Genomic DNA, 21,847 nt, shown 5'->3' on the forward strand with positions numbered 1-21,847 from the left:
TGTCACCTTGTCAAAGAGGCCCACTCTGACAGCCCTTTTTTAAATTGCAGACTCTTTCATATCCCTTAACTTTATTTTTTTCCATTTGCATTTATCCTCTTTTAACACTATATAATTTACTGATTTATTGTGTCTCTCTCCCTCTGCTAGAATGTAAGCTCCACAAGAGCAGGGATTTCTATCTGCTTTGATCACTATTGTGTCCTAAGTGTTCACAAAGGTACCTGACCATATACTAGGAGCTCAATTAATATTAATTGAATGAGTGTTTCAATCTCCCACAACATCAAGCAAAGAACTTGTGCATATATATTCAGGAAATATTTATTGTATGAAAGTACCATTTGAGATCACATAATTTACATTTTACAAAACATTTTGAAAGCCCCTATTACACATCCCCAACAATAAAGCTGTGACTTGGTTAGGACTGGAATCATTGTACCCTACCTTCCTACCTTCCTGGATAGGGAAACTGAGAGATTGAGTGGCTTGCCTAAGGTGACAAAAAGTGGGGCAGTCCCCTGACTCCTATTGAAATGGAATTATGGTTGCTTTATGTTCCAGGATAGAGATCTGCAGTTTGCAGAATGCGACATGTTATTTCACTTATAAACTGTTTTGTTTCTAGTATGTCTGTGTTGCTTTCAAATTTATGTTAAAGGATATTACCTTTTATGTAGATGTTAAAACCTTAAAGTGTTTATTGTCATTCTTAGCAACAATAGGTAGCAGATTATTTAATTTGCAGAAAAAAAGCATTAAAAATTCCTGAAATTAAAGCAAAGTTGGTAAACATCATACTACTTTTTTAGTGTTGGTGCTTTTTCAGGCTCTTGATTTTTTTTTAACCTTTTTCCCTCTGTTGACTTTTTAGCTTTTTAATAAAGAAAGAAGGTAAAAGAGAAAGCTTTAATTCTAGGCTTTCGTGGAATCTGTTAAAAATTGAGCCTTTGTGTTATACTTGCAGAAAATTTCAATATTTCTTGTTTATGCTTAAGGAACGTTAACAAATTTAAGTAAAACTGAGGAAAGGGAAAGTGATTGCCAAAAATTTGTCTGATATATTACCCATCTGCGATGCCTAACGTATTGCATCTAATTAACCACCATTCTCTGGACTTAATCCCATGGGAGGGGGCCGGGGAGGTGGGGAGAAGAGGAAATAGCGGGAGCTACTCTGGGTCAGAGTTGCCGAGAAACTGAGATGTGCGCTCAGGAGCTGTCAGCCCGCGGAGGTGCTGTGGCGGCTGCCGCCTCCCACTACGGCTGCTGATTGGCGGGGACCAGGGCAGCAGCAGCACAGCAGCAGCAGCAGCATCTTCTGCGAGGGGAGGGCAACGAGACTCTAGCCGCCACAGTCTCCGGGATCCTCAGCTCCCTCTGGAGAGACCTCGGACTTTGACTGCTAGCAGCTGGTCTTCGCCAGCCACTGCCTCGAACCCTTCCTCCTGGCCCCTCCCCGACAGAGGGGAGTTCCCGGCAGCCAGGAAAGCCACGTCTGGCGCGGACCGGGTCAGGGAGGCAGGGGCCAGAACCCCAGGGTCCCGCGGCACCGTCTCGGCCCCCGAAACGCTGCGGTCGCCGCGCCCCAGCCGCCAAGACGCCTCGTATCTTGTACCGCGGGAAAAGCGGGTCTTCGTCCAAGATGGGCCGGCAGGGCTTGGGGGGCGCCGGCGCTGCGGGACGCTCCATGCAGCGCTCCCAGAGCCGGAGCAGCCTCTCCGCCTCCTTCGAGGCTCTGGCCGGCTACTTTCCCTGCATGAACTCCCTGGAGGAGGAAGAAGGAGGTGAGACTGTCTGTAGTTGACGTTTCTGTTTACGACTGGCATCTCGAAAAGTAGGCGTTTGGAGGGTTGGCAGGGGGAGAGAGAACTCCAACTAGTAGTGTCCCTTTCCCCCTCCGGACCCTGCTGGGGGCGAGAGACCCCAGAGCGCTCCTGCTGAGCCGGGGTGAAGTTCTGTTTATGGGTTATTTGGAGAGTTCCACAGGCGCTGACTTGGGAAAAGGCTCTCCCAGTGAAGTTGAATTATCGAGTTCCTGGGAGCTGAATGAGGATGTAGACGGCTGGGAGGCAAGGTGGCGCCTGTTGAGTGCACCCTACTCTGTTTTTGTTTACTCCCACAGTCTCAACATTAGCATTTTGGCCTGGAGGACAGAAATACACAAAAATTAAAGGGAAAAGTAGCAGCAAAACTATGAAGCAGGAATCTCAGCCTGTAAAAAGTCAGAGTCCGGATGAGGGGAACAGGTGATACAATGGAGAGACAGGTGGAGGATTGACAGTACTAAAGGCCGGTTTGTGCTGTGGACACCTGAAACTTTGTTCACAGGGCACAATACTATAAATCTGACTATTGCTTGCCTGTCTCTGATGCCTGAACGATGCCGTTATAATTAAGCTAATGAGAAAAATGGGGCAAGGGAACTCACTGTTTTAAACTTGTCACCAAGTGGTTTCAAATTCTTCATAAAGTTTTGAATAACAGAACATATGTTTTTCTTTATGAAGAACTTTCCTATAAGATTTAACAACTAACACTGAAAATATAATTTGTAAATCAAAGTAAGAATTGACTGGTAAATAATAGCATCTCAACATTTGAAATACTGTTTATTAGTTTATTGATATGCTGGTTGCAAACTGTGTTCATCTTTAGATGTATATCCAGAATAGGTTGGTTATCATCATATTAACTCTATTCTCGTATACAGTAAGATTGTTTTGCTTTTATTCTAACAGTCAGTGACTCTTATTAGGAAAACTGTAGTAAGCCCTGACTTAGCACCTGCTCTACCAACAGGTTGAAATAAATTGTTCCCTCTTTTTCCCCGGTGGAAGGTAGGGAGGTGGAAGATGGAGGATTAGTAATATGTCTGGAAAGTGCTCTTCACAGTAATTCTCTAGCTAGAGCTATCCGGATTTCTTCTAGCTTACTGTTGCAATATCAGTTTTCTGTAGATCAATGCAGGTTTAATAGGAAGGCACTTCCCTATACAAACATGACTTTTCATTTTTGTACTAATCCTTTGCTGTTCTTGTTTATTTGCTTATATTTCACTTGTTTTCTATAATTAAATGTCTAAAATCTCAGGAAATGTAAACAAGTCAAGAAATTAGAAAATCAAACTGGGTGAGTGAATGATCCTAATTGTAGGTAAAATTTCCAGTATTTATTATTAGCCAGGCACTGGTCTAAGAACTTGACACGCGTTTACTCTTTCAGGCCCGCAACAACCTGAGGAGGCAGTACATTTATTATCCCCACTTACAGTTGAGGAAACTAAGGCAGAGAGATTGAGAAACTTGCCAAGGTCACTCGGATAGTAGGAAATAGAGTTAGTGTATGGACCCAGGCAGTCAACAGCACAACGCATGCACTCAACTCCAGGCTGTACTAGATGATTTTTTGCATATACTTGGCCACAGTCACATACCTAGTAAGTGGTGAAGCTAGAACTCAAACTCAGTTTCGGTTTTCTCAAACTGAAAATACATATTTAAATAAAACAGCATTATTATAGACTCATTTCTCAATTTTTAATTTTTACACCAAGTCTTCAGTCTTGAGTTTGCTTCAGATAAACTATTGTCCTTCTTCCTTAAGTTGTAACTAAAATTGTTGGATTTACAAAATACCATCCTAAAAGCCTTTTTGAGACAAGAAAAGCTTATATAAATGTGAAAATTTTCAAAATTTAAAGTACCTTTGCTTAACCTTGGCTCACACAGACTAATCCCAAAGGAAATTCCTACATCTACACAAGGGAAATTGGAACAGACTCCTGTCCCATAATATGACTTTTCAAGTTGCCAAGACAAAATGTTCCAGATGGAAGCCAGTGTTTTTAAAGTGAAACGTATAGTTCTCTACTAGTAACTAGAGAGGAGGCACTCCCCACAAATGAGAGGTCTTTCCACTGGGTTACAGTCATTTTACAGCCAAGAGGAAAAAAATCCTCTTTCTTCTTTATTTCTGCATTACTCTTACCACCCTTGAAACTCCTGAGATTTTTAAGGATCTTTCAACACACCCTGAAGAGTTGTAACAATTAGAAGTCACTGTCCTGGAACAGTGCTTCTCCACAACATTTTTTTTTATTGAGACACCCACACAGGACACATGAAGTTCATGTGGATAACATATGCTTTCATGAGCTTACTTAGGAATATGTTGTTATAGTTTTAACTATGAAACCATTCTAATTTATGAAGAAAAGTGAACCCATCGCAACGAATGATTTTCACACTGGTTGAGAACAACTCGTCTAAAGAGAACAGTGTCTACTAACCAGCGTGATTTGACTAAATCAGTTCATGAAGCTGGTCTGATTTTAAAGCTAGTCTTTTGTGTGTGTGTGTCTTTTCAGAAGTTGTGGAATAACTAAACAATCTCAAATGTACTGTCTTCCAGTTCCATCTTCTCATTTCATTCTTATACAGCATATCCAGATATGACCATTCTACACAAGAAGCACTAAGTCTTTGGAGAGACCATATTGTTTTCATTCATTCATTCAGAAATATTCGCTGAGGCTATTTGATGTTAGTTGCTATGGTAGTCTCTCAGGGGGATATACTCCCTACCCTCTTAGAGCCTACAGTCTAATGGAGATAGATAGACATTAATATAAATATGTAATTATGACTGGGACAAGTATTAGGAAGGTAAAGTACAGAGTGCAATAAGAGATATAAGAAAACGTAATTTAGAGGTTAGAGAAGGGTGTCCTGAGAAAGTGAAGGTTAAACATCGATTCAGTTGTCAGCGATATTTCTCAGCGATCACTCTCAGTGGCCTCTTGCACATCTTTGAAAACAATCTTACAGCTAGTAAGTGGTGGGGCTAGGAGCTAAACCCATAATCTGGTTCTGGAGTTTATAATTCTAACTACTCTGTGTATTGTTTCTTCATTATTGTACTGTTTTCTTGTAATATGCTATGATCTTGAAAACTAACTATAATAATAATAATAATTACCATTTATTGAGCACATTCTTTGTGCCACATTCCTTTAATTTTATGATAATCATTCAAGGAAATTATTATTTTCATCATTTTACACATGTGAAAATTGAGACTTAGAGAAGTTAAACAACTTGGCCACAGACCATAAATCTCACTGGGGCTGACTTCAGTGAGGATGAAAAGGACATTCCTATAAGCAAAATAAGTTAAGTTTGTTGATTGGTCTTTGTAACATCTTTTTAGTATGCTTGCAGTTCTATTTCATCTTATTTTATTTTTTGTGTCCTTATTCCTAGATATATTCCAGATAAATGTTCTTCAAATCTCTGTTTGGTTTTTATTTTTAAAGTAAAAATAATAACAATGGTACCTTACGTATTATTTAACAGATTATGAGTTATGGTTATTTATTTTATCATTGAACCCTATGAGATAATATTACCTTCACTGTATGAACTATTTGGCCCCAACATTGAGTCTATCTCCCTAATATAGATATTACTGTTTGTAGAATTTTTTAACATTACAGGTAATTCTAAGAAAGAAGGAATCGTTTCCAGGAAAAGTTACCATTCTTGGTAGAAGCTACCCCACAACTTACCACCCATAGATTGAAGGACAAATGGTTATGGTCATATAATGTAGGAAAATGGCACATTTCCTAATACTTCGTAGATCTGGTTTCTCAGCGGCTGTCTAAATGTTACCTGTGGTTGTGGGCTAGTGATTCCTGTTCAGTTATGTACGTATAATGTGTGATGAATTTGATTTGCTTTATTTTATGGCCTGCCTTTATTGGTTAAAATATGGCTTTGCAATAGTACAGAGAAGATCCTACCCACTTAATACTATTTAACTGAGTAAATTAACTCATTTAATTTCTTTTGCATGCCACTAGCTTGAGAATTAAATTATAGGAAATCCATTTAAGAAGCAAGAATAGTTTAAAAATCACCAGAAAAATGAAAGAAAGTTTCTTCACATGTAATAGTGAAGCTATGAGGAATTAATATGAAAGGAACTAAATAGACTGTAATAAAAAGACCTGTTTAATTCTCGCCCACTCTTCAAGAGCCATGCAACCGATAAGAAGTGTATAAAAGACATTATCCTATTCCAATCTGTGTGTATGGTAAATAATACACTTAATTCTTAATAAACAGTCACAGTTGATTAAAATGGAGCTGAGCACTTTGCCCATGCTCTATTGGATTGAAAAATTCTCCATACCCTTAAATGTAATACTTCTAAGCACAGACTCATGTCTAGCATAGTAAGTATCCAGTAAGTGTCTATTACTAATAACAATAGTTAGATTGTTCTACCAATTTTTCAAGCTGAATATCAGTATAACTGACTGCTATTCATTATATTTATACTGTTTTTAAATTGCAATACGTGATCTGGACTTTTTTAAATTCAGTGGTCATAGTTTTTGCACATGTTCACAATACCAATATTGGGGACAGGACATGGATAGACAGTTATAGTCTAAATATAGATCTTTCCTTAGAGGATATTACTTTTCCTAGGTTATGATTGATTACAATCATAAATCATTTATAAATGAGTCCATACTATATTCAACAATAGCACAGTATGTTTATATTAGATTTACATTCTAGGCAGATAAGGTGAAGCAAAAGATTGTGGAATTTAAAAAAATGAATAATAATACCACTCAGAGTGCTTATCAAATATTACCTTTTTAATCTAAAATTCAGAATCTTTCACTGTGTCCGAACATTCCCCATAAAATGATTTAAAACTTTAATACAAAAGTCAAGTTAAACCCCAATTTGCTTTCATACTTCAGTAAGTTCACTAAGTTCACAACTAGTAATGGGAGCAAGCCTCCCTATGGAGCCATCTTGAGTATAATGGCTTTCAAAAGAAATCCACTAGAAAGTTGTAATGGCAGCATCCCATTTCTGCCAAGGACTATGGTTTAATGAAAATGCTCTCTGCTGTTCTTAAGTAGTCCCTTCCTTATTATTGATCAGACAAGATCATTCTAAATATTTGTTATATCTCATATTGTAATGGTGTTTGTTTGGAGAGGAGAGGGGTTTACTTAATGCTATGTATATATAATACTATTTGAACAATTGAAGAAAAAGCTAACATAAAAATGATAGTATCAATTCTAGTTTGAAGTATCATTTCTTAAGATTTAGATTTTGCCTAATAAGACTAAAATGAAAGGATGGTTTATCTTAGCTATTTCAGTGATCAGTTGTTCCTTAATTATTCCTACAAATCAGAGGCCAGGAAGTTAATATACATCAGTGAAGTAGGCCAGACGTAGTATGAAAAGAAAAGGCAAGGACTCTGAGCTGAAGGAAGCTTACCCATCCAAAAAGGAATGGTGAATACTCAGTTCTAGCTAATTGATGCCAAATTGAATATCAGCCCAGGGTTGGCAAATTTACTCTTCTTTTTTCCCTGAGAGAAGCTATAAATCTGGATGTTTACTTAAAACCTTTAAATTTTAAAATGTTGGCACCTAAATGAAAAAATTTAAACATTATTTGGGCCAAACAAAACATACCTATTGACCAAAGGTGGCTCAAATGTGTGCCACCAATTGGAAACTTCTGCCAAGGAAATGCTTTCTTCCCAACCTTTCTCAGTTCTCTTCATTGTTCCCATTCTCATTTAGGACCACATTAGCTCACCTTTGAAATCATCTGAGAGTCTCCCAACCTTCTCTTTCCACCTTTTGGGTCTCCCCACTCCAATCTAACTTTACTGCTCCTGTATCAATTCTCTTAAATGTCATCTTGGTCTTGACACTGCTGTTTCTCCAAAAACTTCAGTAGATTCCCATCTCCTACTAAATAAAGCCTTTAGCCTGACATTCCAAAGCTTTAACAATCTGGTCTTTAGATACAGTTTAGCTTCCATGCCTTCCAAGGCCCTTTAGGAACCTAGCAGTTCAATAAAACTAAGGTTTCTTGCTCTTTGCCTCCAAATTTTTGTTCAAGCCTTTCTTTCTATTTTTCCTCTACCACTGTATGGGCATCATGTCTAATTGCCCTTCAAAGTCCGGCTCATATCCCATCTACTCTATGAAGTCTTCAAAAGCTAAAGAAGCTTCTATAGGCAGAGGAAAAAGTGACTGGGCATAGAGTTAGACCTGGGTTTGAAAAATTAGCTCCACCCTTTCCTAGTTGTGTAAACTGAGTAAGAAACTTAATTTCTTTGAGCTTTAGTTTCCTCATTTTTATGTGAAATGTATATAATAATACTCATCTTGGAGAGATGTTAGAATTAGTGTTGTTATGGTTATTATTCCCTTATCCCTTCTCAAAATATTTTTATCTTTTTTCAGAACCTTTAGATCTGTGCTGTTTAATACCAGAAGCACTAGTCATATGTGGCTCTTTAAATTTAAATAAATTAAAGTCAAATTAAATTAAAATTTAGTTCCTCAGTCACATTAGCCACATTTCAAGTGCTCAGTTGCTGCACATGACTAGTAACTACTTATTGGACAGTGTAGAATTATAGAACATTTCTGCCGTTCACACAAAGTTCTGTTGGACAGCACAGCTCTAGATACTTAATGCCATTCATATACTGCTTAACATATAGTGCCTTGGATTGTCATTACTTATCTACTGTCTTACCTTACCTACTAAATTGCCCCAAGCCATATTCCAGAACTAGCTCTACCAAACTACCACTGCTGCTTGGCACAGACATCACTGCTTACACCACTGTCAACACCGATGTTGAATCACTGCATACTGCTCTGGGACTCCTCCTGGAAATTATGTACTGTGGCCACCACCCTCATTAGAATGGGAGCCTTTGATGTCTCTGCTTCTTTGCTTCAGTAACCTCACATTCAAAGTAGTGTCTGATCAGCAGAACCTCAGCCATGTGCTCATGCCCTAATTGCCAGGCAGACTGGAAGGGTGACACTTGACAGTTTTAGCTTCTGCAATTGAAGGATGCATTATTTCTAATATATGTGAAGAAGGTTTAAATGCTGGTGAGCCAAAAACATTAACAAATATCCACTTAGTAATATAATATATTACCAGTGGGAAAAAACTATTAAGCTCTACCTAGTTACCTATATTTAATTGCTTAAAATATTAGTTTTCTATTTGGTTATTTTCCTCGTTGCTCAATATGCATAAGCAGACAGGAAAGGAAAAGAAAATCTGTGTAAGAAGCTTTGGCAAAGAATATGGCTCTCTTAATTTTAACTTTTTCTCAGATTTGGCCACCCAAATATCCATGCACACTCTTATTTTGCATAAAGGACACAGTCAATCCCTCCCCAGAAATTTAACCTTAAAATGTCATCCACTTACTGCATGTAAATTGAAATCTAGGATCTTTGAGTGATGTGTAGTTCTCTCCCTCATATCCAGATGTGGCTTTTCATATTATAATGACCTGTCAACCTAAAGACAGGTTATCTGCCTCCAACACATCCAATTGAAATGGTACAATAGCAACAGGATACCCAAGATAAAAATTCTCTTTTCAAAAGGGGGAATAGGAAACACAACAATCGATCATCCATAGGAATTATCAAATCCCATTCATAAGGAATATCAAAGATTGACAGTAGAATACATCTCCCCAAAGCCCCCCGGTACATAGTTGTATATTTTTAGTTGTGGGTCCTTCTAGTTGTGGCATGTGGGATGCCGCCTCAGCATGGTATGATGAGCGATGCCATGTCCACACCCAGGATCCGAACCGTGGAAACCTAGGCTGTCGAAGCGGAGTGCGTGAATTTAACCACTTGGCCACGGGGCTGGCCCCCAGAATATGTTTCTTGATTTACTCATCTGGCAACCTTGGTTCTGTTTTCTGGATAGTGTTTCTTTGTCCTTTATTCTTCATAGCCACAAAGATTTGCCTTAAGAGGAGGCTTCATAGCTTCAGTAGCCTGCTTCTTGCAAGTGCAGATTAGGAAACCCAGTGGTTACCTCAGGGGTTAAACAGACTTTTGTAAGTGGGCTAGTAATTATTTTTTGTATACAGGTCCTTCAAAAATTCAGTAGGCTTACAGTCTGTTTGATTCCAGTCAGTGTGAAGTGTGAGTAACTCCAAAACCAAACATCTCATTGGACAAAGATTTTAAGCTTCAAGATTCTGTTCTTTTAGTTTCTAGCCTCTGGGCTCTCCCACTGGATGTCCAGTTGTTCCAGCGCCATTTGTTGAAGACATCTTTGCTTCATTGTATTGCCTTTGCTCCTTTGTCAAATATCATGGGTATATTTATATGGATCTATTTCTGGGCTCTCTATTCTGTTCCATTGATCTGTTTGTCTATTCTTCCACCAATACCACCCTGTCTTGATTACTGTAGCTTTATAGCAAGTCCTGAAGTTGAGTACTGTCAGTCCTCCAACTTTTTCTTTTCCTTCAACATAAGTTGGTTATTCTGGGTCTTTTTCCTCTCCACATAAACTTTAGAATCAGTTTATCAATACCTACAAAATAACTTGCTGGGATTTTGATTGAGATTGCATTCAACCTGTAGATCAAATTGGGAAGAACTGACGTCTCGACAATATTGAGTCTTCCTATCTGTGAACATGGAATATCTCTCAATTTATTTAGTTCTTTGATTTCATTCATCAGAGTTTCTTAGTTTTCCTCTTATAGATCTTGTACATATTTTGTTAGATTTATACCTAAGTATTTCATTTTTTTGGATGCTGACGTAAGTGGTATTGTATTTTTAATTTCAAATTCCACCTTTTCATTGCTGATACATAGGAAAGAATTTGACTTTTGGATATTAGCCTTGTATCCTGAAACTTTGCTATAATCACTCATTACTTCCAGGAGTTTTTATGTTGATTTTTTTTTTCAGATTTTCTACATAGATAATCATGCCATCTGTGACCAAAGACAGTTTTATTTCTTTCTTCTCAATCTGTATGCCTTTTATTTTGTTTTCTTGTCCTATTGAATTAGCTGGAACTTCCAGTATGATGTTGGAAGGAGTGGTAAGAGGGAACGTTCTTCCTTTGTATCTGATCTTGGTGGGAAAGCTTCTAGTTTCTCATTATTGAGTATGATGTTAGCTGTAAGTTTTTTGTAGATATTCTTCATAAAGTTAAGGTAGCTCGCCTCTATTCCTAGTTTACTGAGAGATTTTGTCATGAATAAGTGTTGGATTTTGTCACATGCTCTTTCTACGTCTGTTGATATGATCATGTGATTTTTCTTTTCTAGCCTGTTGATGTGATGGATTACATTAATTGATTTTTAAATGTTGAACCAGCATTGCATAACTGGGGTAAATCCCATTTTGTCATGGTGTATAATTCTTTTTATACATTGTTGGATTTGATTTGCTGATATTTTGTTGAAGATTTTTGTATATGTGCCCATGGGATAATGGTCTGTAGTTTTCTGTTCCTTGTAGGGGCCTCTTTGTTTTACAGGTGAGCATCAAGACACAAAAAGGTCAAAGTCCTTTTCAGTTCCACATGCTGGCAAATCGACAATTTTTTACAATGTATTTAGTATTATTTTACTGCTGTCGTATCATTTGATGAACTCTCCACTTCTTGGTGTGGATAGATGTAAAATGACATGCTGACAGGTAGAAATGCATATGTGTAGAATAGAGAAGAGCTATTTCTGGCACATTTGTTTGAATTTTATTATAAATATATGTTGTCATCATGTTCCTGAAGTCAGAATTCAACAATAAAATTGACGTTTCCCCCGTTTTTCATGAGAGAACAAGAACATGAAAGATCAGAATCTCAACAATGCCCATAAAACAATTTATTTTAAGTTTATTTGGGGGGCCAGCCTAGTGGTGTAGTGGTTAAGTTTGTGCACTATGCTTCAGTGACCTGGGGTTCACCGATTCGGATGCTGGGCGCAGATCTAGCACTGCTTATCAAGCCACGCTTTGGGAAGTGTCCCACATATAGAATAGAGGAAGATGGACACAGGCATTAGCTCAGGGCCAGTCTTCCTCAGCAAAAAGAGGATTGGCAGTGGATGTTAGCTCAGGGCCAATCTTCCTCAAAAAATAAATAAATAAATAAAAACGTTTATTTGGCTATACGGGGAGAACATGAGATGAGGTTTCAAATCACTGATTACTCTGGAATTAGAAATTAGCTTCCATGGGCCAGCGCCATGGCCCAGTGGTTAAGTCTGCGTGCTCTGCTGCAGCGGCCCAGGTTTTCACCAGTTCGGATCCTGGTCTTGGACATGGCACTGCTCGTCAGGCTACATTGAGGTGGCGTCCCACATGACACAACTAGAAGGACATGCAACTAAGATATACAACTATGTACCAGGGGAATTGGGGGAGATAAACAAACAAACAAACAAAAAAGATTGGCAACAGCTGTTAGCTCAGGTGCCAATCTTTAAAAGTAAATAAATAAATAAATACATGAAACTTGAAATCCTAAAGGGGAATGTCACTCACAAAAAAAAAAGAAAAGAAAGAAATTAGCGTCCAAAGTACTAAATGAAGATGGAAGCCAGCATGCTTTGAGAAATAAGCACAGGCTTTGACATTGCTGGGGTTTGGGTTCGAGTCTCATCAATATCACTTGCCAGCTTTGTGACTTAGGCAATTTTCTCATACAGAAAGTGAGAGTAATAATAACCACCATACAGCACTGTTATGAGGACTAGAGATAAGTGGATTTTATAACCAAAGCGTCTCCACATCGTAGTAAATCAAGAAACAATAGCTCTTTCTTTTCTTCCTCTGTTTTAAATTTAGTAATTGAATTTTTCCCAACTCTTATTGTGAAATATTTTATACATACAGTAAAGGAGAAGTACAATGAACATCCACTATATAGACTGACCATTTTTTAGTTGACTTTATTTTTCCTGTCTCTCTCCCCTACTTTACATCCATACATTGCGCGCGCTCACACACACACACACGCACATATATATATAATGTGTATTTTTGTGGAACATTTGAGAGTAAGGTGAATTGCAGACATCAAGATACTTCACCCTTAAGTCCTTCTGCATGCATCTCTTAGTTTTTTTAAAAAAATTTATAAACAATAAAAATTTTAAAAAATCTCTATCATCTAATATTCCTTCCATGTTCACTTTTCTTCAATTGACCTAAAAATGTTTTTAAAAGCTTTCATTCCCTTGTTTTTCTTCTCAATGCAGGTTCTGGTCAAGGTTCATTCGTTGTATTTGATTGTTATGCTTAATCTAAAACAGTACTTACACTTTTTTTTCATGACATTGTCTTGAAGAGTCCAGACAAAGTTGTCTGGTGGAATGACCAACAATCTGAATTTGTTTGATCACTTTCTCTATTCTCTGTGTCTTCTATAAACTGAACATTAGGTCTAGAGACATGATTAGATTCAGGTTGAATGTCATAGGAGATATAAACTTCATACATCTATCAGTAGACATAATGTCAAGATTTCTCACTCTTAGACATGCGAAGTCTGATCACTTGGTTAAGAGGTGGTTCTCAGTTTCTCTCTATGGAAGAGATATATTCTTCCTTTTATGATTATTAGGTAATCTCTAGGGTGATTCTTTGATACCATCCAAATGTCCTGTTTCCCAAAAACCTCTCACTCAATGATTTTAACATCCTTTGCTGATCCTTGCCTGAATTAATTGTTACATAGGGAGTGGTGATTTTATTTAATTTTTATCTGAAACATAATTAAACTTATTTTAATAAACTATTTAAAAATATGTATATTAACTCTGTCTCTTTGCATTATGCCATACAGTATAAATTAATTTAGTATCGATAACATTTTCATACTTTTGGCATTTTTCACTCATGACATGAAATATTTTCTGTTTTTCCATAGACGAGTATTTTCAACTTATATATTGATTTTACTAAAAATAAGTGGTTTCATTAATGGGTATATTTATACTACAGTGATTTATCATACTGCATGATAGTTTCACATACAAAGAGCAGACTAAAAGGAGTTACAAATGAAAAAGAATGTCAGGAATTAGAGACGTTAAAAATCTATCTCCAAGAGAAATCTAAAGAGACATGATGACTCAATGTAATGCGGCATCATAGATCAGAAAAAAACTTCAGGTGAAAACTAAGGCAATCCAAATAAAGTATAGACTTTAGTCAATAGTCATGTATCAATATTACTTCATTAATTGTGACAAATGTACCATAGCCATGTAAGATGTTACTAAGAGTAGAGTATACTGGAATTTTCTGTACTATCGTCACAATTTTCCTGTAAATCTAAAACTATTTTAAAATTAAAAATTATTTTATTCGTTTATTTTTTAATTTTTTTGGTGAGGAAGATTGCCCCTGAGCTAACATCTGTTGCCAAGCTTCCTCTTTTTGCTTCAGGAAGATTCGCCCTGAGCTAACATCTGTGCCAATCCTCCTCTATTTCGTATGTTAGACACTACCACAGCATCGCTTGATGAGTAATGTGTAGGTCTGCACCTGGGATCCAAATCCACGAACCCAGGGCCACCTGCCAAAGAGGAGCATGTGAATTTAACCACTGTGCAACCAGGCCAGCACCTAAAAATTATTTTAATGTGTTTAAAATATGAATCTGAAGTTCAAAAACAGTGATTAAAATTTCTTTAAGCATACTTATAAGACAAAAGCCATGAAACCAAGTTATAAAATAGAATATCAAATGCAGAATTTTTTTTAAGAGAGCTGTATTCAAAGTGGTCACATATTTTAATGAAGTTGAAAAAAAGAAAAAAAATACAAAAATTTAAAACCTCACATACAAGTGAATGGAATACTGTCTATAGCTGTTATATGTTTATCTGTCACAATTGTGGTAGACATTAGGATGTTTAAATATATTCACTTTTCCCCCCACCTCTGAAGTTGGGTGTGATCACGTGACTTGCTTGGCCAATGAAATCTGAGCACAACTGTAACTTCATGGCAGAAACTTCAAGAGCTGATGTGTGACTCACCATGTCCCCACTTCTCTATGTGGAAGCAGGTAGCAACAGGTGTCTCTGATCAGCGTGGGTCCCTGAGTACTGCCACAAGTATGACTCTCAATGGGCATATAGCAGGAGTGAGATGTGAATTTTTTGTGTTAAGCCACGGATGATTATGAGTCATCTGTTATTATCACTCTTGAAGCTTCTGCCCTGAAGTTACATGAGCCAATTTTGCTCACATTTCATTGGCCAAGCAAATCACATGATCACATCTAACTTCAGAGGTGGGGGGAAAAGTGAATATATTTAAACATCCTAATACCTACTTTTGACCTCTGCTTGTAGTTCATTGTATTGTAGCTATTAACTACATAACTTTCATAATACTTGTGACAAAGCTGTTGGCATAGTTGTGTTAAACTCTGAAACAATTTTGGAAATCAAATGTTAATTTCTATTTTATTTTAGTTGTTAGTGCAGATCCTAGATTAGTCCAAAAGAAATGGTCATATATTTGTCCCTATTTCGTTTAGACTTCATAGATTTGAATTATATGTATTATAGTAAGAAGCCCTGACAAACATAAATATAAGTGCACAAGATTTTATACACAATTGTAATAATCAACTCATGAATGTCCCCATATTGAGGGACCAAATAGGTAAATAAATCATTCTTTTTCATGTCTTTATATAAAACCTGCTGATGGGAAGTTATGCCCACAGTGCCTGCCATGGAGGTTGAGGAGAGTGCTGGAGGCAATGTTAAACTTGAAAGTTTGAGAAATTAGAGGAGCAAGATGGACGACAGCTAAAGTACAATTTGAAATTATTACAACTTTCTTTTTTTTAGCATTAAGCATCTAAGGAGATTACCATTTTGGGGTTTTTTGTTTCTTTGTTTTGCTGGGAAAGATTCCCCCAGAGCTCACATCTCTTACCAATCTTCCTCTCTTTTTTTCTCCCCTCCCCAAAACCCTAGTACATAGTTGTGTATTCCAGTTGTAAGTCCTTCTAGTTCTTCTATGTGAGCTGCCACCACAGCATGGCTACTGACAGACGAGTGGTGTGGTTCTGTGCCTGGGGAACTGAATCCGGGCCACTGAAGTGGAAAGCACCAAACTTTAACCACTAGGCCATCAGGGCTGCCTCATTACACCTTTTTAAAGATGAAAATCTTCTACCAAAGAGGGACTAGCCACTCTGGGCCTCAACTTTCTCATTGCTACAATAAAGGAGTGCATAAACTACAAAGGTACCCTGGATCCCTAAGATAACTTCTGAAATTCTATGAATAATAATTTTAGAAATTTTAGGTTTTTTTCATTCAAGTTGTTTCTTTCTTTGTTTCTTTGTTTCTTTCTTTTTTTTTTTTTTTTTTGCTGGGGAAGACTCATCCTAAGCTATTATTTGTTGCCAATATTCCTCCTTTTTTATTCTGTTTTCCCTCCAAAGCCCCAGTACATGGGTTGTGTATAGTTGTAAGTTCTTGTTCTTCTATGTGAGCCACCACCACAGCATAGCTACTGACAAACAAATGGCGTGGTTTCACACTTGGGAACCAAACCCAGGCACCAAAGTGGAGTGTGCTGAATTTTAACTCCTAGGCCATCAGAGCTGGCTCAAAATTTTAATTTTTAATACATTTTAAAATTTCTTTAAATATAATGCAAATAGCTTCTCCAAATTATACTCACTCTGGAAAAGGGTGATTTTGAATAAAATATAAAAATAGTGCCTTATGAACTCAAAGCATGTAAATTGTGATCAGAACTAAAAATTAAAGTCAGGGGCTGGCCCGGTGGTGCAGCGGTTGAGTGCCCACGTTCCACTTTGGCGGCCCAGGGTTTGCCAGTTGGGATCCCAGGTGCGGACATGGCACCTCTTGGCAAGCCATGTTGTGGTAGGTGTCCCACACATAAAGTAGAGGAAGATGGGCATGGATGCTAGCTCAGGGCCAGTCCTCCTCAAGCAAAAAGAGGAGGATTGGCAGCAGTTAGCTCAGGGGTAATCTTACTCAAAAAAAAAAAAAATTAAAGTCAGTTTTCAGAATCTACCAACCTGTCTTCAACCTGTTTACAGAAATCATTTCCCATATTAACATCAAGAAAATTCTGACTCTGAAGTGAGTCTGTCTGTAATAGGAGATAAGACCTTCTAGGTGAGAGCAAGCAGGAATGGGCTCTGTGGGTCCAAGATTTGGAAAGAAGTCACCACCACATTAAGTTTTGCATTTCATTTTGAGCCTGTCTTGGGGCTTAGGAGAGTTTCCAAATCAGTAGCAGGGAAGACCTTTTGATTTTTGTTGTCAAGTCACTCAAAGGGTTTTCTGGTTTTCAGATATTTTTAGGAGAAACTGACCTTTTGATCGTTTGTTTAATCAAGTAGCTTTCTTTGAATGTGGAGGGTGCCATGTAAATGAGTCATCAGACTAAGCAGAGCAGAATAACAAGGACACCTCCTGGGTTCTGCTGTCTGCCTGTGATGTTTTGCAATTCAAGACCTTGATTTTTACCTGCAGTCATCTTCTCCAAATGCACTTTGGCTTAAAATGCCTAACATTGGATGGAGTAGTTTAAGGGTTCTATAGCAATGTAATTTGGACCTTAGTTCTATAGTTTGCTACCTGAGTACTTTTAAACATCTTGATACACACACACACATATATATTGTACATGTATATGTATATGATATAGTGTATACATGTATATATATTCTTTTTTAAAAATATGCACTTTTTTTTAACACAGCTGTTAAGTTCTTACAGATAATTTCAGTTGGTCCATTCCTATGGTCACAATAGGTTATTTTTCTAGATCTCCCTGTTAAAAAAGTTATCTAAAAAACTACCTATTGCTGCTTAACAATTACCACAAATTTAGCAGCTTAAAACAACACCTGTTTATTAGTTCAAGTTCTGTAGGTCACACATCTGGCATGACAGGGCTGGGTTTTCTGCTTAGGGTATCCCATGGCTGAAATCAAGGTGTCGGCTGGGCTGATTTCTTATCTGGAGCCTCTGGGGAAGAATCTGCTTCCAGGGTCATTCAGGTTGTTGGCAGAATCCACTTCCTTGCAGTTGTAGGCCTGAGGTCCCCGTTCTGCTGCCTGTCAGCCAGATATCGCTCTCAGCAGCTGGAGGCTGATCTCAGGTCCTTGCCACATGGTCCCCTCGTCTTCAAGACTTTGTACACTGAATCCTTCTTGGCTTCAGCTCTCCCTGATTGACTCTTCTGGAACCAGCCAGAGAAAGCATTCTGCTTTTAAAAAGCTCATGTGTATACATTAGGCCCACGCAGATAATCTTCTTATCTTTAGGTCAACTGATTGATAACCTTAATTACATATGCAAAACCCCTTTTGCCCTGTAAAGTAACATAATCATGGGGGTCATCTTACAATTCTGCCTACCACACTTACCTCATATAGATATTCACTGTTATATAGATTCAGTTTTTAGGTTGAATAACATGGCAGAGATTTGGAACATTAAATGTGAATCTCCATCATGAATTATATTTAGATTAAATTAGTATTATTGTGATTGTGATGCAAAGGATTTGTGGCACTGAAAAATACATTTGTTTTTAAAATATCTATAAATGTATCAGATATAAGTATATTTTAAAAGACATATTTTAAAGAACTATCATAAATGCTCCGCATATTACCTAGAATTCTTCGATTCCATCAGATGGCAATGAGTAGCACTATCTCCTCAATGTCTGGTATTATTCATGGTCTTGGTCATACACTAATGACACAAACTCATAGACTTTAAAGCTAAAAAAGAACAGAGATCATCTCTCACCCTCCCCCCTCCTGTCTTTTATAAATGAGGAGCCAGAGACTCAGAGAGGACTATGACTCAGAGAAGCCACAGAGCCAGCTAGTTAGTGGTAGAGATCAGCCTAGAATACATGTTTTCTGATTCCCTATCTTATGGTAATAATAATAACAGTATCATTAGGTGAAGATTTGCTAGATATCAGGCAGTAGCCTAAGCACTTTAAATATATCGTTTTCCTTAATCCTCACAAAAACCCTACCAGGTAGGCATTGTTATCATTGCCATTTGACAGTTCGAGAAAACTGAGTCACAGGGTAAAGTAACTTGCTGAGTGTCACCCAGCTGGTACATGATTGGGGGAGTCAAAGAGAAGCAGTTTGATGCCACAGCCTGACTGTGCTCTGCTCTTTCCACCCACGAGCTGCTTCTAACAGGGCCTCTTATATGCATTTACAGCGTTAGCATAGACAGCTGCCCAAGCTACCCATTGATTATATTCTGACAACAAATCAGTGGATAGCAAAGAATTTGGAGTCAAGGAACTATGTACAAACTCTAGTTCTATCACTTTCTACGTGGCTTCAGGGAATTGTGTAACCCGCTGGGGTCCTTCCATGTTGTATGTATAAAATGAGGATTGTTAGAGTTGTTCTGAAGAGGATGCGTGTAAAAAGCAATCTGTAAACAAAAGGATTACATGCTCATTGTATTGTTATTCTTTGACAGATGGTGGCTGGTTCTCATCACCCTATCAGAGCAGATTTTCAAGTCACTTGTGATGTGATAGAATCAGACATTAAATGAAAAACAATAGATCTTTGACATTGCAAAGGCTATGTCCTGAGACCTTTAGGAATCTCATTTCCTTTGAAAATTATATGTTTCCCGTATATATACTCATTCCACATTTTCAGATTTCACTGAAGTTGTCTGTCTCTCTTGATGGTTTTTTTTCACATGGGCATTCTTCACAGGAAGTGAACAGTAATGCTGCATGGAAGGCCAGGATGCAGCCCTTGGTCTCGCTCCCTCACACCAGCTACCACCTTCCATGATTCCAGTTCACACCTGGACAGAATTCTGTTACTTTTTGATGTGGCCATTTGGGGGTCATTCTCATATAAAATCATAAATATTAAATTTATGAATACCGAGTTCTACTCTTCATCCCCATCCTTTTTTTAATTTTAATTTTTATCCTCTTTGTTTTATGTATATGTGTACTTTTTGCTCTAACATTTGAAAATAAGTTGCAGACAATATAGCATTTCAGGTCTAAATACTTTAACATGTTTCTCCTAATGATAAGGAAATTTTTTATAATACTTGCCATTATCTACCTAAGAAAATTAATAATTTTCTTATCCCATCTAATATCTAATCCATCTTCAAATTTTCCCTACTTGTCCTAAAATTGCTTTTAGAGTGTTTTGCTTTTAGAATTTCTTGTTTTCTTTTTTCCCAAAAAGAAACTGATCGAATTATACTCATAGCATTTAATAACCATTAAATTCCACATCTCTGGAATATTTTTTTAATCTGGAACATTTCCCTCATTTTGTTAGTTTATTTGCTTAAATTTTTCTCTTTTTTTCTTTTTTCTTTCTTTCTTTTTTTCTTTCTGAGGAAGATTCACCCTGAGCTAACATCTGTTGCCAGTCTTCCTCTTTTTGTATGTGAGCCCCACCAGCATGGCACTGACCAGAGGTGTAGGTCCATGCCCAGGAACCAAACCTAGGCTGCCAAAGCAGAGTGTGCTGAACTTAACCACTAGGCCTTCAGGACTGGCCCAATATTAACTTTTTTTAAGAGACTAGGACAATTCTCTTGAACAAAATCCCAAGTTCCTGGTTTGTCTGGATTTTTTTTTTAATTGCGTCATTTACCCCATTACTCTATCCTCTGTATTTTTGAAAACTAGAAGTTCGTTCCAAAGGCCTGATTAGAAATAATTGTATATTTTTCTCCAGAACAACTTAATAGGTGATGCTGTGTATTTTATATCAGGAGGTACATATGATTGTCCCACTATTAGTGTTACTAAATTTGATCACTTGATTAAGATGATGATAGCCCCGTCTCCCAGTGTTAAAGTGCATGTCTTCCTTTAACAAGTAGAACTAATTTGTGGGGTGATATCTTGGCTCATTTGAATATCCTTTTATCTAATGGTGTTAGCATCCATTGGTGTACCTTATTTAAATCATTTGTTCCACTGGAGGTTGCAAATTGGTAATTTAAAAATTTTATCATTGCTTTTACATTTATTAACTGACATTCCTCTGTAAAGAATAGCTTTTCCTCATTGATGGGGATGCTTTATATCATCTTCTAGTTCATATCAGTACAACATGTTTATTATCAATTATCTAAAATGTTAGGCTTAGATTTTGGAACTGCACTGTAGGTCAGTCATAACTTATATTTATATATACTTTTTCAAAGCACTTTGATGTACATTAAAGTTGGAAATGGAGAACAGATGAAATTTAAAGCAGTGTTTCAAAATGGTGAGAAAATATTTTAAGAGGCTTGGTGAAAGGGATTTCAACAAGTCACTGGCAATATCAACAAATATTTATTAATCTAAAATTAAATTATTAATACCAGGCACTAAAAGAGCTTACCATATCCCCCAAAGCTAATAATATGCATAGTCAATGTATATAAATGCTTTGGCCTGACAAGAAGTAAATTAATACAGATACTTTGGGACTGTCACCCTGTTGCTCCAGCTTTAGTAGTTTCTCAACTCCATGTTTCAGCATGCAAAGCCCTTTGTAATTGGGACTCAGTTTCTTGTCTGACCCACCGCAGCCTCCTCCATATGTTTTGGTTATTTGCACCATCCCTCAACCGCTCATGGTCATTCCCAGCTTCACACCTTTGTCCAAGCTCTTTCCCTTGCCAAAAACACTCTCTTCTTGCCTCTTCTTGGGTCCCAATCTGCTGATTTTTCAAGCCCAGCTCAAATCCCACTGCATCTCTGAAGCTCCTTCCTCCCTGACCTCTCCAGATAGCACTTGTGCCTCTGTCACGTCTGTAGTACTTGACGCAGTTTCCAGTCTTCTAACTGATTTCTGTAAGTATACCTCACACGCAAACTGTTGAAGATCCTTGACATGACTATCCAGGACCAAAAATTAAAAAGCTCTCTTCACATGGCATTGTTGGG

General features: G+C 37.5%; 1 protein-coding gene across 50 annotated transcripts in view; it reads left to right on the forward strand.

The window, feature by feature from the left end:
• Positions 1-21,847, forward strand: part of RIMS2 (regulating synaptic membrane exocytosis 2) — a 572,997-nt gene that overhangs the window by 541,336 nt on the left and 9,814 nt on the right. Inside the window, exon 1 of one of the 50 annotated variants that reach the window (XM_014826882.3) lies at positions 1,178-1,790. The exons of the other annotated variants lie outside the window; for them this stretch is intronic. Within the exon in view, the coding sequence (XP_014682368.1) occupies positions 1,649-1,790 (142 nt within the window). The 5' untranslated portion in view covers positions 1,178-1,648. Of the gene's footprint in view, positions 1-1,177; positions 1,791-21,847 lie in introns of those variants that run through there. 50 annotated transcript variants of the gene reach the window in all.

The sequence above is a fragment of the Equus asinus genome, chromosome 12, assembly GCF_041296235.1.
Source record: "Equus asinus isolate D_3611 breed Donkey chromosome 12, EquAss-T2T_v2, whole genome shotgun sequence".
NCBI classification, from domain to species: Eukaryota; Metazoa; Chordata; class Mammalia; order Perissodactyla; family Equidae; genus Equus; species Equus asinus.